Source organism: Malaya genurostris, chromosome 3 (assembly GCF_030247185.1).
Source record: "Malaya genurostris strain Urasoe2022 chromosome 3, Malgen_1.1, whole genome shotgun sequence".
Taxonomy (NCBI): domain Eukaryota; kingdom Metazoa; phylum Arthropoda; class Insecta; order Diptera; family Culicidae; genus Malaya; species Malaya genurostris.
In genome coordinates this window covers 120758873-120776521 of record NC_080572.1, presented here as the reverse complement: position 1 = coordinate 120776521, position 17649 = coordinate 120758873, and the positions used below count along the sequence as shown (strand labels likewise).

Here is a 17649-nt window from a genome sequence, read left to right as displayed (position 1 = left end):
ATAATTTGGATTAATATAAATCATTTGTTTGAAACAGACAATTTTCAATTTTGATTCAATAAATATTTGACTTCGAATTTCAACAATACAATTAGTTGTTTCAAACTAGGCCAATTCCTCTCTGTGTAGTCATCATTAAAAATGACACAAATAATGCTCGTGTAAGGGCATATTCAAGAGTGTTCTACACTGAGCTAAATTTTCTTTTTCACATTATATGATATTCTAATGATTTTGCACTATTAGCATTTCCAATAATAGTTACAAGATGTGTTCAAAATCATGTCAAATATATGAGATAATCTTATGAAACATAAAACTCTCCTTAACATTATTTTTACAGGATTTTCGTATAACGAATGAAATTTCCAGTCTGAGTCAAATTTATTGGCGCGTCTTATAACCATTACTAGATATCCGCACAACATGCATTGGAACAATTTATGAAGCGCATATTATATTCACTTCGAATTTATTTAGATAGGTTCATATGACATATGACTAGTTTAGTAATATATATATATATATATATATATATATATATATATATATATATATATATATATATATATATATATATATATATATATATATATATATATATATATATATATATATATATATATATATATTTCAATGGAGGTCATACGAATAGTAGATAATTGCAAACTACTACTTTTCTTTGAGGATTCAAGCTAATACTAGTATTCCGTTCGGTAAGGGAGCACCTCATGATATTTGCGAAAGAGAAGTGAGATCCCGAGACTGAAAATAAACAAAATCTTACTAGACAGATAGAGTAATGAAACATACCGGATATATATTTCATGGTCCGTTAACGCATATCCTTGAACGAAGTTGGATGAGCTCTTTTTTCAGCGATTTAAAATTACATTGAGATGCGGAACTTCCTGAAAAAAAAAATGGTCTGGAGCAGTTGACGAATATCGAGGACACAACTATTCCTACAGCTTCAAGCAGTACGATTCACGACTTTCATCGGATTTCCATATAAATTATATGGGATATTTTCATAACTTTCATTATGATAACGTCCATTTAGATTTGACGTACACATTAAATAAAGATTATAAGTTTCTATATAATTTCTATGAATTATATTCGGCATAAAGCTCGCTTCATTTAGAATTGGAACAAACTTTTGCTCATATTGTGGCGCTCCTGGTGGACGGATTTGGAAGCTCTTGGCACCCACACGTCGGGAATTTTGTCAGCTTCACGTATGATTTTTGACATTCCGAAAATCGACTGTACTTTGTAAACAATCAACATGGAAGCCGAAAGAAGGAAAAAAAATTATGCACAGTTATTTGGAAAATCCATTGTGGTCTGCATTTAGGCTAGCTAAACAGCTGAATTTGCCCAGAAATACTGTATGGCGCGTTATCAAACGGTGTAAGGAAACATTGACGACGATTCGGAAGCCTCAAGCCGATCGTCGGAGTCGAACTGACGACCGGAAATTGCGTGGTAAAATTTTGAAGACGATTAAGAGGAATCCTAATCTGTCGGACCGTGATTTGGCCAGAAAATTCGGTGCTGCCCATAGTACCGTGAGGAGAACTCGACTCCGGGAAGGAATCAAGTCGTATCGAGCTAGCAAACAGCCAAATCGGACAATGAAACAGAATAGTGTGGTCAAAATTCGTGCTCGGAAACTATATGACCAGGTGCTGACCAAGTTCAACGGGTGTCTTCTGATGGACGATGAAACCTGTGTCAAGGCTGACTTCGGTCAAATCCCAGGTCAAAAATTTAACTTGGCAACGGCCCGGGGGATGTTCCAGCCAAATTTAAATTTGTTTTTGCCGACAAATTTGCAAGAAAATTTATGATTTGGCCGGGCATTTGCACCTGCGGAAAGAAAACGAAAGTTTTCGTTACAAATAAGACAATGACATCGGAACTATACAAAAAAGAGTGTCTCCAAAAACGAATTTTGCCGTTCATTCGATCCCACGACCATCCTGTAATGTTTTGGCCAGATTTGGCAAGCTGTCATTACAGCAAAGCCGTTTAAGAATGGTATGCAGAGAAAGTGGTCCAGTTTGTTCCGAAAAACCTTAACCCACTCAACTGCCCCCAGTTCCGCCCTATTGAGAAATACTGGGCAATCATGAAGAGGAGACTCAAGGCAAAGGGAAACGTTGTCAAAGACATCAATCAGATGACGACCTGGTGGAATAAGATAGCTAAAACGATGGACGAAGAAGGTGTGCGCCGCCTACTGAGCCGTGTTACAGGAAAAATTCGAGAATTCCTTCAAAACCGTGGCGAATAATTTTATCCGTATTTTTTCTTAAAACTATGAAGAAAACGCTACATTTGTATAAAAAAAGATCTTGAATACAATAATAAATAACTAAAATACAGGCAATTGTCTTTGTTCCAATTCTAAATGAAGCAAGCTTTATGATTCATATGACAATTCTAATGAATATAAATAAGATTTTCATTTCAGTGTAGTTCTAGATGCATAATTAATGTCAGTTTTAAAATTTAAATCTAGAAATTATAACAAAATAAACTGGCAGCCCCAGCAGCGATTTATCTGTGTTTCAAATATAGAAAAAATAGATCGGCAATGTATACCAGTTTTATATTTGACAGTAGAACTGGTCGAATAAATAAAACTAAAACGGATTGCTGGGGATACGTTTGTTTCAGTTTCATTTACATTATAGACCACCCATATGATTCTTGCAGTTGCTGAATTTGCTCTAAGGGCCGCTATTCGATTTTTCTGTTATCTGTGACTACTCGAATCATGCATGTTTTATGCCGGTTGCCGGAATTTATACTCAGCGGGCAGACTTTTTGAAAACTATCCTCAGAAATTTGAAAATTCGGCTGGCATCCCTGATATAAATTTAGATGCGAAGCGAAATTTGTTTTTGCTTCTTTATAAATAGTAAATAAAACATTCTCAAAATATCGTTATAGATTAACAGAAAGCACATATATTATTTATTTTTTGGATAGATAATTTAAACTGCAAAGTAAAATGAGCGATCCCGAGGACCTAGAACTGCAGGTGAACGCGGATGAGATGTGCCGTATTTGTCTTGGACAGTTTACTAATAATCAATTGAAACCGATTTTCTGTAATGAGATTATTGAAGGAAAAATCATACCTCTTCCAAAAGTAATGGAAGTCTCTCTGTCCATAAAGGTAACTTCCAATATGCTTATTTGTTGAGTATTTCATATTGAAAGTTTTAATTCCAGCCTGTGAAGAACGATATATTTCCAAATCACATTTGCGTGAGTTGTAAAACCAAAATGAAAGAGTTGTTTTCGTTTAAAGAGAAAGCAGTCAATGCACAAAATTTACTGTTTGAAATATTTGGAGTGAAAGATTCTCCGATGTTTTTGAAAGAAGAGAAGGTTTCATTGGGAACGCAAACCGATATGATTTATCTTCGCGAAACAGATAAAAGTATATACAGCAGCTTTCTTATTATAGATAAAAATTCAAAACCTGCACTCAAAGATGTCTCCACTCAGTTAACTACTGTGACGAAAGAATTTTCACAAAATTGCAATACTGTAAAGAAACGTCACGCCTCAGTTCAAGTGGAGCAACCCAAGGTAGATATGAAAGATTTTGGAACAAACGTAGACTTTGGAATAGCAGTGTTACCCTCCGTGACTAAACTGCATGAGAGTGATTATTCCGATTTGGATGTAATCTATGAGAGTGAAGAAGACCCAAACTCTGACGCTCAAGTTGGCTTAGTTGAATTGCTTGATGAACTTTCCGAGCCAGAACAAATTAAGCAAATCGAACAACAATCTCTCATAAACGAAGCATCAAATGCGGGATTATATAAAATAACAAACCTTGACGTAAACCAGGACCAGAACGAGTATGTTTCATATGAGGCTCTTGATGAAATCAACTACCAACCACCTCAGAAATCCAAAAAAGGACACAAGAAAACCACAATAGTAACAAAACCGGAGTACGAGTGTAGTTATTGTCAGTATACTACTGATAATAAAGTGTTATTTGACGAACACAACTCCATTCATCAACAAAGCCTAGAAAGTATTTTTGAAAAGTGCAACTATTATCGATGTATGACATGCAAGAGTGTTTTCGCAACATCTATCGAGTTAGGAACACATTTTCAATCTAGTCAATGTGTTGGTATAGATGGTAATGATTTAGTTCAATCTGAGGACGTAATTAGGCACGAACAAATTTACAGCAGATTAGATGTTTGTCTGCCAAGCATGAAAACATTTTATCAAGATGTAGGATCACAAATAATATGCATCCAGTGCAAGATGCCATTCAAGACCTTATCTGATGCCTTACAACATCATAACACAAGTCATAACGTAGAGAATGACTTGAACCTGGAAGTTGGTAAGTTATGGAAAGCAAATGAATTCGACCAGGTTCATATATGCGGAGTTTGTCACGATCAATTTGCTGATGCTAGCTTCATCCGGCAGCATGTGTACTTCCACCGAACGAGGTTCGAGTGTCCGTTTGATTGTAAAGAACGTTTTGGAGACTTTTTCAAAATGACGGTTCACATAGGTCGATGGCATTTATCTGGTTCTGGCAAAGGAACATCATCGTCATTGCCGATTCCCTCGAAAGATAATTCACAGATCGATCTAGTTTGTCATATATGTTTTAAACAATTTGACACAAAAGCTTCGTACAAATCACACACAAAGTAAGTTATCATAATTTATAATCTTTTTTATGAATAGTTGCCCAAACTTCCCAATTTCTGTTAGGAATCATTTTGCTGATCGTCGTTTCACTTGTACGATGTGTTCGAAGGCATTTATCCAGAAGTCGGACCTTATAATTCACATACGCTCGCATACAGATGAACGTCCTTTCCCCTGCACTGTCGCAGGTTGTGATAAAAAATTTCGAACGACTAGTCACAGGCGAGATCATATGTCAACACATGCCTTGGAGAAGAATTTTCAATGCGATATTTGTCAAAAATATTTCAAAGCAGAACGAATTTTACAGGGACATTTACGGTCAGTACGGTGAATGCAGCAAAAGTTAACGCACTTAAATCATAGTTTTGTTGCTTGTAGGTTACACTCTGGTTATAAGCCATTTGAGTGCGGACAGTGTGGCAAGAGTTTTAGTAGAAAACACCACGTTAAGCTCCACATGAAAACACACGGTCTAACGTAAGGAATCCAATTGTTTGAGAGATAAATGAATTATGTTTTAGACTGATAAACATATTGATTGAAATATGAAAATGAATTTGATTTACTTCGATCAATTTTTCTATGTTAAGATCCAATGCAAGAAATATTTCAGTAGCAATGGATGACATACTTATTTCTACTCTATTATTTACTATTTATTTATTGTAAAATTAACAGATACAATGTGATCCTAATGATTAATTCTAAAACTATGTAAGAATTTGGACCTTGTCTTATGCCGTGAAAGATTGAAGTCGAGCTCAGATGACACCCGATTGAATGACCGTTGTAAGCCGATAATCGCACCGTTTATCTCGTAGCTAATGCGGCGTAGAGGAAGTCGAAGACAAGTGTTGTTGCGGAGAGCTTGAGGACGAACATTGATGTTGACTTCACGGAACAAAGTGGGGCAGTCGATCCTATCGTTCAAAACATCTGCTATCATTAAAGCACGCGATAGCTCCCGTCTTACTTGCAGTGTGTCTAGACCAGACTTCCCAGCAGTACTGCTTTTCAATGACATCCGGCACGAGTTAGCATGAACTGTCTGAGCGCAAAGTCGAAAGCCCAGTCTGCAGTATGTGTGAAGCATATGCCGAACTGTAATGGCAACAGCGCTGGCATGCCTACATGAATGCTGTCACTGAAACAGTTTCTACTCGCCAGTTTGATGAGAGTATTCTATCCGGAGTGTTGTCAAACCGAACGGGCTGTTTGTTTCCTGTTTCTTCATGTTCGCTCATTCGCACAAACTGTTACGGCGACAGCCTTTGAAAATCGAAGACATCCTTTGATTTCTAGGGAATTACTGTTACGAAGGGCTGTCGCGAGCCGGCTGTCTCATCAATGTCTCTTGAAGCCAAAAACCGGCTGTTTCTGGAGACGAGCTGTAGTTCATAGTGCGCTCGCACTATTTCGGTAGCCTCAATGAAACGGTACTATTACATACGATTGCGTTGTTGGGATTACCTTTGCAGGAAACATTAGGGTTTCATTACACTTTACCATTGTGAAATAAAGAAATTGTTTTGGATTTATATATACTGTCGGCGAAGGCAATGAATTTTAATAACTAACGAATATTAAAAGATAAACACTGAGTTTTGTGTAATGGCTCATATATCTGGATTTCTAAAGTATTTATCCATAGTGCTTCCTTCTTTTTCCTAAAGAGACATATACACTACCATTCATTAATAATACTCCGAAAATGTCTTATGCACCCTTATTCTGAATAACAACTATTTAATTATTTAGTGTATTTAACGTCACTCCACCAATTGGCACACTTTGGAACTCGTGCCTCACCGATTTCGTTGAAATTATAGAATATGATACTCTGAACCAAAATAAGATGTTTGGTGCACTTTGAACAGTTTTCGACCATAAAATTGAATAGGCAACTTTTACAATGTGTTTATATGTGAACAAGTGCTTTCAGCTTTTCGATAAAGGTGCTTTAAAAAGAAAAATATAATGAAGCCATTATGTTTCCCAAAAGCAGTGATGGTCCAGCACACGAGCCAAGCCAGCTCTCATACAGTCCGTGTGCTGTACCTTTTCCAAAACACGCACACGAAGTCTGAAGCACACGCTCGTGTGCCGTGTTGCTACTAGATCGAGAGTCGTATGCTTCGAAGAACCAGCTCGCGATGCTGGCTCATGAGTTGGAATGAAGAGCTAGCTCGTGAGCTGTCTCATGTGCTAGCTCACGTGTTGAGTTGAGTGTCCGTTTTTGTTTCTTATTTAATAATATAATATAATTTTTAAGCACACAGTGTCCGCTCTTGTATTGTCTCTTGTCAGTAGGTGGACTACACAAATAGCACACGCTCGTGGGTCTGGTTTGAAAAGCACAGCACACGAGTTTAATAGGCACACACGGCAGGTATAGAGCAGCTCGTGTGCTGAGCTCGGACATCACTGCTCAAAAACATCAATTTTTTTGGTTTACCCCAAACTTTGTTACAAATATAGTATTCTCAATTGTTCTTTTTCACATAAGAATCAATCAACTAATAGCTTATGGCGTTTTCGTTTCCAATTTGCACTACACCGGTGCAGTGCTACACGGAGGCACGAATAAATGAACAAAAATGACGAAAACATAAACAGTAACCATTGACTACCACAAACGATTCCATTGCACAGAGCTACACCAAACTTTTGATGAGTGCTACACCAGTGATATCGGTGCAGAAAAAGTGTAGCACTGGTGTAGTGCAATTGGCAAAACGAACGTTTACAGTGCAACCGACGACACGACCAGGCACTCAGAAGAAAAATCAGCATTAAAACTGTTCGCTAACGATTCACCGCCAGTTACCACAAATCTAGCGACCCCTTGTAAATGATAAAAATAATCTTCTCGAGCAACACTGTTTAAGTTGCTATGTACTGGTTACCAAGGAACCCCAAAACAAATAAACATGTTTTGAAAGCGGTGGAATATTAGTGTTAAACTTTGTCCAAATTAAGCAGAAATGCATTTTCGGAATTTAATCGAAACTATGGATAAAACCAACGAACGAGGACAATGATCTACTTCCAGCGATTCATCCGTACACTTCCACTGCTAGCTTTTCTGGGCAGTAGGATTCGGTGTAATATGCCGGTGTCAAAATTGTTTTGTGTCGGTTGATTGCGCAGCAGTGGAAACAGTATTTCTCCTTGTTGGCCACTATTCGAGGATTACTAGTGGAATTCCACAAAGAAATCATTTTACCGACTACACGACCTGCCACTCGTCTATCGAAACTGTATCGCAAATTTAACTACCCCTCAGTAACTGATAATGTCAAAACGAAAATGCCTGAAAAACTATTGAAACTGGCAACACAAGTTTAAAGATTATTGATTTTAAATAACAGTTACCATAACCTTGGTTACTGCATATTGGAGACTTGGGAAATGTAAACAAAACAAACTGTCTCGAGTGGAATTATTATTTAGTTTAATCGGATAGAGGTCTTCGTTAAGGCTTGCTGGTGCTCGAACATATTAAAAATGACTTCCAGACAATTCAATATTCATGGATGTTTGTTAAATAGTTCAACGTAACCATACTTAGATCTATAATGACTCTCTGTTATGTAAATGAGTTTATAAATGGTGTTAAGTTTTGCAGTCATTCAATCCGTCATTGCCAAATTTTTTAATCAGTCCTATCATGAGAATTTGGTATTAAAAGCATATTTGTTATTTTCTAATGACTTTCTAAAGTAAAACCATTTCAATTCCCCCTTTGTTCCAAATCGTTCAACCCTCGTTGCTAATCAGCATACATGTTGTGAAACAATGCGCTGTCATATTTTGGAAACTCCTCTACTCTCAGTGATTTGAGGTCTTCACAAAGTGCGTGTATACTTTGATGAATATGAAAGGCACTTGAACAGCACGGGAATCAAATTTCTCAGTATATTAGATCTGATCGAAATTATAGGTTTTGAAGTGCACATCGGAAGCTGGAGAGTGCAAACAGGTTTCCTTCAAATAATTTGATTATTTGTGTCTCAAACAGAAAACAGACTGTAACTAAGGTCTACCGTAAGGCTGCTGGAACTTGTTGAAGTAGTCGAATGTAAAGTGTCGGATACAATTTAACAATGAAGTCTCATTTTCATTTCGTGAAGACTGGTACTAACTTCCGGGTTGGCTGACAGTATGTTAAGCAAAAGTGACGTGTTTCGGGAACTCGACTGGTTATTTCTAAAAAGAAAGACCATAATCATGGATGAGTTAGATGACTACACTGAAGATAGAGCTAATGGGTAGCTGTGGATGATATAGCACAGACTAACAGACAGGACACTCAAATTAGATTCTTCAATCATTTTAACTGTCATTTCGAATATTCCTTTATTTGGGACAGTACTCACATGTGTCATGATGGCACCACGTTACCCTATCAAAAACATCCTGTCTGTCATCTAGACTGTGTTTATTTTTTTCATTTACCAACAGAGTTGCCATTTATACAGAATTACCTGTAATGTATTGATATGTATTTGCATTTGTATGCGAATTTCATGCAGGATACAGATTTAATACATATTGCCAAAACTATATACAAAATTGTGCCTACCTCTCATCCTTCAACGCAATACAAAATCGAACCCGTTTAGTGGCAATATTTACTTGCTTCTGATCTGCCGCCACTTAATTTCGGGTGAAAATTACCAACACAATAAAAAATAGTCTAGATGAACAATGTTGAGAAAAATAAATGGTTACCTTCCAACATCGCTAAAAAGTTTAATATATTATTAACGTATTATAATAATTTACTGTGACGATTCATTTCCAAATATTATGATGAAATCAGGCATCCCTGCAAGCAGCTGATCGGTGTTGACAAACGAGGGGGAACCAACTAGTAAATTAACTTTTACATAACACAAGGGGTGTACCGATAGTAAATAGTTCGCGCAGTATAATATAGGTGGAACTAGTGCATCACGAAAAATTGTTTTTATAAGAATTTACTCATACTGTCATGTCTGTTAGTCTGTGGATATAGGATGACGCATTTCTGTCGCAACACTACTTCTAGTACCAGATTTGGTTATTGTACTATTGTGGTCGGCGTAAATCTAAAAAGAACGTTGAAACAAAATTTAAATTTATATAAAAGTTTCACAACTTTCTCGAATGATTTGTTTATTTATTATAGCGCTCCTTGGTAACTAGTTCATAGCAACTTAAACAGTGTTGCTCAAGAAGTTTATTTTCATGATTATCGAGGGGTCGCTATATTTATGGTAACTGGCGGTAAATCACTCACGAACACTTTTTGTTCAGATTTTTCTTCGGAGTGCCTGGTCGTGTCGTCGATTTTACCGTACGTTATGCAGGTACCGCAAGCAAGCACAAGCCTCGCTCAGCTCGTTGTCGGTCAATTCCATGTCTTCTTTCTCACACAACGGTTTCAAGTCAAGACCTGAATTTTGAACTTGGCTTTATAAAAGACATAACTCATACTCCAAAATTTTTACATTCCGCTCGAGTCAGGTAAATCCATTAAAATGTTCCGTAATATAATAACCGATCTGGAATTTATTTTGTTTACATTCATCTTGCCTTCGATATGCAGTAACCAAGGTTATGGTGACTGTTATTCAAAATCAATAAATAAATCAACTTGTGCTGCCAGTTTAAAAAAATTCACTAACGTTTCCGATTTAACATTTCCAGTTACTGAGGGGTAGTTAAATTTACGATACAGTTTTGATAGACGAGTGGCAGGTCGTGTCGTCGGTGCAACCTTACCTACACCGGTGTAGTGCAATTTAAAAACGAAAACGACATTAAATTTATTTGTTCATTTAACATTCACATAGGTTTTGCCAGCGGTTGAAGGAATAAGAATATGAAAACGTTGAGTTCTTAATTTGTTACTACCTTTGAGAACCGGTCTTCAATAAACCTCTTTTGTTTTCATAAATATCACAAAACTAGGAAAATAAGTTTTAAAGTTTTTTTTATGGAACTCAGTGTCTATAATGTCATTGCGGCTTAAATTGACTTTCCCTTTGCTCTCTGCATGTTTCTATGTACTCTCCGCACCTTGTAGTTGCGCACTTTTTCGTTAAGGTGGTAGATCTTTTAGTACCATCTACACAAATACAAGGTCCGCAACCATGAAGTTGATTGGGGGAGCCCTCAGATAAAAAGTAGTTCAACAGATGGTTGTTTATGTATCTTTTTCCTGGTGGTGCACATTACGAATTTTGCTGTTGTTAAGACAACCCTTTTAGTTACCATAGCTAACCCTAGCAACGGTAGCAACAAGGTAGAAACAGGAGTTTAAAATATTCACTTTGTACTTTGAATTGAATGAATAAATACCTATTTTTTGGTATACGAAGATTTCTTCATTTATAATGAAGTACAACATTTGGCGACGAGGATGGGATATCCTGGGATGGAAAGAATGAAAGCTCTTGCAAGAAGCCCGTATAGTGGCCCCGAATCGATGATGATGTTGCCGTCACGTCAAGCGATGTGGCAGCTGTGCTACTAACTCGAAGACACCTCTAAAGGTTCCTCTGCAATCATGGCCACTGTCACAGTTTCCTTGGGAACGCATCCACGTCGATTTTGCTGGACCTATCAACGGTCTTCACTTTTTAGTTGTTGTTGATTCGTTTTCCAAATGACCCGAAATTACCGTCGTACATGCTCCGACTACATCAACTGTCATCAAGTTTCTGGATGAATTACAGCATTCTGTAACAAAAATGGTGTTCAACATTTGCGGATTTCCCCGTATCACCCACAGTCAAACGGACAAGCGGAACGCTTCGTAGATACATTGAAGACAGCGTTACGCAAGATCAATGAGGGGGAAGGTATCTCAGAATCACTGCAAATCTTTCTGCAAGCTTACAGATCAACTCCAAGTCGTGTACTGAATGGTAAAACACCATCTCAACTGATGATCGGAAGAAACATACGGACAGTTCTAAGTCTTCTCCGACCACGACAATCGATGCCGCTAGCTATCAACCAGCAACAGAACGACCAGTTTAACCGCAAGCATGGTGCAGTACTTCGGACTTTACAAGCAGGTAATAAAGTTAATGCGAAGGTCTACCAAAGTAACTCAAAATGGAAATGGGCTCCTGGGGTTATCATTGAAGCTATCGGTGAAGTAAACTTTAACGTTCTCCTGAATGACTGGCATGGGAGAAGGAAACTCATCAGATCACATGCAAATCAAATTAAGCATCGCTATAATGAGCAAGAAGACGAATCTAAAAAAAACTCTCCACTCAACATTTTCGTCGATGAGTTTTGATTGCAAGCTACCCCGATTCCAGTACATCAAGAACCTGAAGAGAATCCTGAATCCAAAGACGAACCAAATCCCGATGATTCAGTTCAGCCTGAATTAGGAGCTTCTGGTTCCGATCTGATCGAAACACCGCGACAGCCACAGCCGATTGTTCAGCCGGATATTAATCAAGAACCAACTACAAGCCGTTTTCCAGTATCATACGTTTCGTATGATCCAGATGCCATCAAGACTTGAACCTTTTCTGGTATTCTGGAAATAACAAAGGAGGAATGTTGGCCACTAACATAGCAAGTGACGACAATTGCTGTTGTTAAGACAACCCTTTTAGTTACCATCGCTAACCCTAGCAACGGTAGCAACAAAGTAGAAACAGGAGTTTAAAATTTTCACTTTGTACTTTGAATTGAATGAATAAAGACCTACTTTTTGGTATACGAAGATTTTTTCATTTATAATGAAGTACAACAATTGAGAAGAAAAGTTCAGAAGAAATTTCCAAATCGCAAATCATTTAATTAAAATCTCTGAATAATGATGTATTTTAGATGAGACTGATGTAGTCACTCTGAAAACCGAATTTTTAATGGAGGCCTCGAAAGACATGTGTTATATGCCATTCAACTCACTTCATTGAGCTTTTAACGTATTAATGGGCCCGGGGGAACGATTAATATGTGTGCCCTAACTAACTACTAGATTAATTACACTCAAAAAAGTCCACACGTTAATTTTATGTAAAAAATCACATAGATGCCACAAACGGCTTTGTCATGGGAGTGTACGTGATGTTTTTAACAACCATCGGATCGTGATTGAATATGAAATGGACCGTATGTCAGAATTATTGCTGTTGTCATATATTTTTTATGTGTCACGTTTCATTATGTCAACCATATGTTCATTTTGTGCTCGGATGCAAACGCAATATAGCGTCTGTTGAAAAACCTGGAACAATCTACATAGGCCAAACTCTTTTTTGATCCTTCAACTGTATTTATCACAGTGATTTTAAGGTAAATAATTGCTCATTAGTTTCATCGACAGTTATGAAGTCTTGCTAATTTCCATTATACTTTCAGATCTAATATTAGTACCTAGCAGAAGTATAGTTTATAAGCAAATTTAGCAAATGTTATTGAGTTTACTAAATGACTCTACGAAACCTACCCTCAACAGCTTATTTGACCAATCGGTATTACGAATTCGAATTCTGTATACCAAAATTACAAAATTGAAACACAACTCAATTTTTCTTTTCTACAGTTCAAAAGAAAAATCCCCTAGATTGTGTTCCAGTACATCAATCTTCTAAAGAAACTGTACATCGAAAATTGTCGTCAATCGTAATACATGCATCTCAACCCGTAGAATCATACCAATCTGAAATAATTCTAACAGTGGATTAACGAATGCACATATGTAATTTACTTATTTTTAATACCCATGTGCATTATTAAGATTTAATATCGAATTTAGTAACAATTACATGAAAATATTGTTACTATTACATAGAATTGTGGTAAAGAGTAAGTTCAGATGAAATTAATTTTACAGTACAACTTAAATGAACTTCGTGTAAATTTCACAAAGTTATTCTATAGAATCTACAAAAAGAGTCACGTAGGGATTACGTGATACAAATGTGGACTAAGAGTTCATGAGTTCATTCTGTGTCACTTATACTTCACATAAGTATTACAAGAAAAGTTATATGGACAAAAATCGCATACGTTTTCACATAGCATTGAAGTGAAGATATTTCTGAGTGTACTATTGTTTCACTCTGTGGGTTCCGTCAAGGACCTCCTAAGACTGTGGGCCCGGCGGCACGTGCCCCCACTATTCCTCTGTGAAAGCAGCCCTGGTATCAGTATGCTTGTATGTGTGTGTATGGACACATTGACCGACTTACCTAAACTCTGGGTTCTGTGTCTCCATAGCCTTCCATTTAGTTTCATCCATATCCAACTTCTTGTTTCGAAATTAAGAGATGATCAGTACCAGTGTACGAGAATTGTTTGAAATTTCAAGGCACCGCATCTTCTTCTGCGTGCGGCTCGTGATTGCAACATCTACATTTCCAAAATTGGATTGGGCGTAAAAGGACATAGAGGAAATGATTAAGATACTTCTAGAAGTTTACATGAAATTGTCTTTTTAACGGCAGCTATAAATTTGGGCCTCAGTTACTTTTATAGCAAGTTCTGTGGCAAACAACGACATTTAGTTAAAGAATTCAAAATGTACTGAACACAAGCTTCTGCTTGATGAAAGATACGCTTTAACCGAGTTTTAAATGTTACAATGTAAAGTGACAGTTTTAACGTGTGTAAAAGTCGTGAACTTCTGGTAGCTATGACCAAAATAATATAATACTCAAGCAATCAGAAGTTCCACAATTCCATCTCGGCAGGCCATTCAATTTTGTTGGTTTTTGAGCGCTTGTTGAAAGACATATTGCGCGAAATATTCGTTCAATTTGCTGGAACGGTTTGTTGTTGTTTTTTGTCTTGCAAAAATAGTGTAAAAATTAAGTGTTACCTTTACATAGAAAGAAAATTTGTTGTAATTTTACGTGAAGTAGAAGTATTGTGCAGGTATGTATTGTTAGTTTAAACAAATAAGTGGAAAAAACTTCAGAAATTCTGCAGTAAAACTAGTCCAACGGGGCTCCAACTCCTCATGTTAAAAATGGCTCAACAATGGACCTCTGTCTGCCGGGTTTGTTGAACGAAAAAAATGGCATTCGGTTCAACGGTCTGTTTCAAAATCGGCAAACGAAGGTCCCGTGTTGGCCTTCCGTTGAACGATTGATTGGACTTTCATTGGACCAATGATCCAACGTATTGGACCAATGAAGGACCACCGTTGAACGTTTTTTTTCGAAGTGGGTTACTTAAAAAGTCCACTTTCTTGCTGCTTAAAAGTACACGCGGAACTTTTGAGAACTTGAAAGTACAGATCAAGTTCCGCGTGAACTTTCTAGCTGCTTAAGAAAACACGTGGCAATTTTTGACAGTTCGAAGTACAGAACAAGTTCTGCGTGAACTTTCTCGCTGCTTAAGAGTGCACGTGGTACTTTTAGCAACTTGAAAGTACAGAACAAGTTCCGCGTGAACTTTTTCGCTGCAAAGAAGCTGAACAATGTGTTCTAGAAGCAGCTTAGAAGTTCGTTGCGCTGCGTCGCGCGAACTTTCAAGTGTGGATAATTACTTAAAAATGGGCTTAGAATGCTATTGATTAACTTTGAGAGCTGCTTAAGCCAAATCAGTCCCTTTTATCCGAACTTTTGGTTAGTTGGGTAGTTAATATGCCGTTTCTGGAAATAAGATAATTTTTTGCCTAACAGGAACAAAATGATTCAGTAGATTATCAGCACAACCCTATATCATATAAGTAACCGTACCATACCCGATATGTATTTTGGAATATATTCCATGTTAATAGAAACACTATGCTATTCATATATAGAAGATAACATGATATGTCTGGAAAGAGACTATATTACTCAAGAAAGACATTATTACATAACATGGTGAATTACAACTTTTTTTCTAAATAAAACGAAATAAACATTCGAATCTGTTACGGGCAACCATGGTGCATTCCACGCTTGGAAACATGTTTTTTGGAAGAACCGGATTTTTTCATTCAAAGCATTGTTATACGGTACCTGAAAATAAGATGTTTCTAAATGATTTTTGCCTTGCAAATTCCGACTCCAAATTTCGCACTCAAGGTTTTTATTCGATTGGTGGTATCTCTTCTAATTCATTTGGCTTTTGCTGCCATTTTCAAGTGAAGCTCCCGGAATTCATCGTCATTTGAATAATCGTATCTAGTCATTTGAAGTTTTGCTTGCTCAGTTTCAAGTGCCAAATGGTATAGCTGCTTCAGTGTCTTCGCTCTTGGTAGTAAGCAGATTCGAACGAATAGAATTATAAATGGAGTAAAGTATTAAAAATGAAAACTGAAGGAGGAAACAATTAATTTATGTGTATTCTATGATTGACATTTCTGGTCGTCAAATGGTGAGATAACTAAGTCCTCACAAGTCCCTATCTCATGCCTCCCCGAGCGTCTATGATGACATTTGGTCAATAGAACGGCGTCGACTGGGTGCTATCGCCTTCTGCGTTAGTAGCAGAATGAGAGGGTGCGAAATGGCTTGTAGGTTGAAGCCCATCCTAAAGTGCAATGTTTATCATAGTATATTGTAACATATAATTCTGTCGTTTATTACATCATGTATTATTAGTATTATTTTTATTATGAGAAGAGCGTAACTTACACTGCGACATTAACTGTTATATTATATCATAACATATTGTTTCATATATTATCGTCTTACACTATTTTAGGTTATTATGGTATTATACTGCATTGCATCATAGCATATTATATTATATAATTATATTATATTTTATGATATTATATTATATTGTATTCTACTATATTATGTTATATTGTATTATGTTGTATTATATTATATTATATTATATTATATTATATTATATTATATTATATTATATTATAGGGTTTATTATGAGTAGTACTACGTACCTCTGCGCAAAATATAAATTTGTTTTCCTTATAAGTTATCATTATCATTATCAGTTATATTAAAGTAATCTTTTAACTAACTATCAAGGTCGTCACAAGGTGAGCTTGGTCCTCACTGGTTCCTGTTTCATGCCTACACGTGTGTCTGTGGTGACAATTGGTCGATGGAATGCGTTGAGGGCAGAATGAGAGCATGAGAAATGACATATAAATTCAAGTAATATAATATCATAGCATATCGCAACATATCATTTTATTCATTCTATTATTTATTATATAATTCATTGTACTATATTAGATTCGTTTTTTATTATTATTTTCATTATTATATTTACTGTTATTATTATTAATTTGTCATCAATAATAATAACATATATTATTTTTATAGATGTGGATATTATTATTGTTATTAGAAGAGAAATATTCTACTTCCTGCAGTATTGCGAAGATAGAAGAGCATAACTGACACTCTACACTAAATGTTATTTTATATATTGTTTTATGATATATTATATTATATTGTATGACATTGTATTATATTATATTAAATTAAAATATATTATATTATATTATGTTATATTGTATTATTTTGTAATCTATTATATCTTTTCATGTTATATTAATTTCATTACACTATGTTTCATTGTATTTTTCAATATAAAACATTTTGCACGGGGTCGTAAAGGGTAGGGAGCATCAGGGCATCGGACGAATTGACGACTGGACGAGGGATTGTGGATAGCCAGCCCAAGTCACTTGAAGGAAACTTGTTTCCTTCTGAAGGTTTGAAATGAGTCTGACGCGCCCTTCTCAAACAAACCATCAGGCGGGTTCAAGCATGTATAGCGATATGCTTCATCCATGCACTGGATATTATGGTTGGAAGAGCATCTTTTATTCCCGCGGAATACGAGTAAGTGTCTCTACTTACGTATCCGCCCAACCTTTTTGTTCGCTTTTCGGTAACAGCTATAGTAAGAAAGTGAATGGATGAGTCATATCGGGGCTACTGTAAGTCTACCCGCATCCACTGGCAAGTCCTTGAACTGATGGTGGCTTCACTTCAC

The 17649-nt window shown here is 36.5% G+C and overlaps 2 protein-coding genes across 3 annotated transcripts in view; one reads left to right on the top strand and one right to left on the bottom strand.

Annotated features, from left to right (window-relative positions):
• Window positions 1-655: 655 nt before the first annotated feature.
• The window catches only part of LOC131435041 (zinc finger protein 28-like), a 30826-nt gene continuing 13832 nt past the window's right edge, over window positions 656-17649 (bottom strand). The window contains exon 5 of the mRNA XM_058602513.1: window positions 656-911. Coding sequence (XP_058458496.1) covers window positions 876-911 — 36 coding nt within the window. The 3' untranslated portion in view covers window positions 656-875. The remainder of the gene's footprint in view (window positions 912-17649) is intronic.
• LOC131435040 (zinc finger protein 26-like) lies at window positions 2880-5240 on the top strand. Of its 2 annotated transcripts, XM_058602510.1 has the most exons (5): window positions 2880-2932; window positions 3004-3193; window positions 3250-4715; window positions 4780-5037; window positions 5098-5240. In XM_058602510.1, exons 2-5 carry the CDS (start codon window positions 3026-3028, stop codon window positions 5198-5200), a joined length of 1995 nt encoding a protein of 664 aa, XP_058458493.1. In that variant the 5' UTR covers window positions 2880-2932; window positions 3004-3025; the 3' UTR covers window positions 5201-5240. The 2 variants fall into 2 exon arrangements, with proteins under 2 accessions (XP_058458493.1, XP_058458494.1); XM_058602511.1 differs by lacking the exons at window positions 2880-2932; window positions 4780-5037; window positions 5098-5240 and having other exon boundaries at window positions 2950-3193; window positions 3250-4396; window positions 4486-4664.

Coding starts and splice junctions, on each gene's coding strand:
- LOC131435040 (XM_058602510.1), top strand. CDS start 3,026: ATGAGCGATCCCGAGGACCTAGAACTGCAGGTGAACGCGGATGAGATG. Junction 3,194..3,249: donor AAGTCTCTCTGTCCATAAAG/GTAACTTCCAAT, acceptor TTTTAATTCCAG/CCTGTGAAGAACGATATATT. Junction 4,716..4,779: donor TCGTACAAATCACACACAAA/GTAAGTTATCAT, acceptor AATTTCTGTTAG/GAATCATTTTGCTGATCGTC.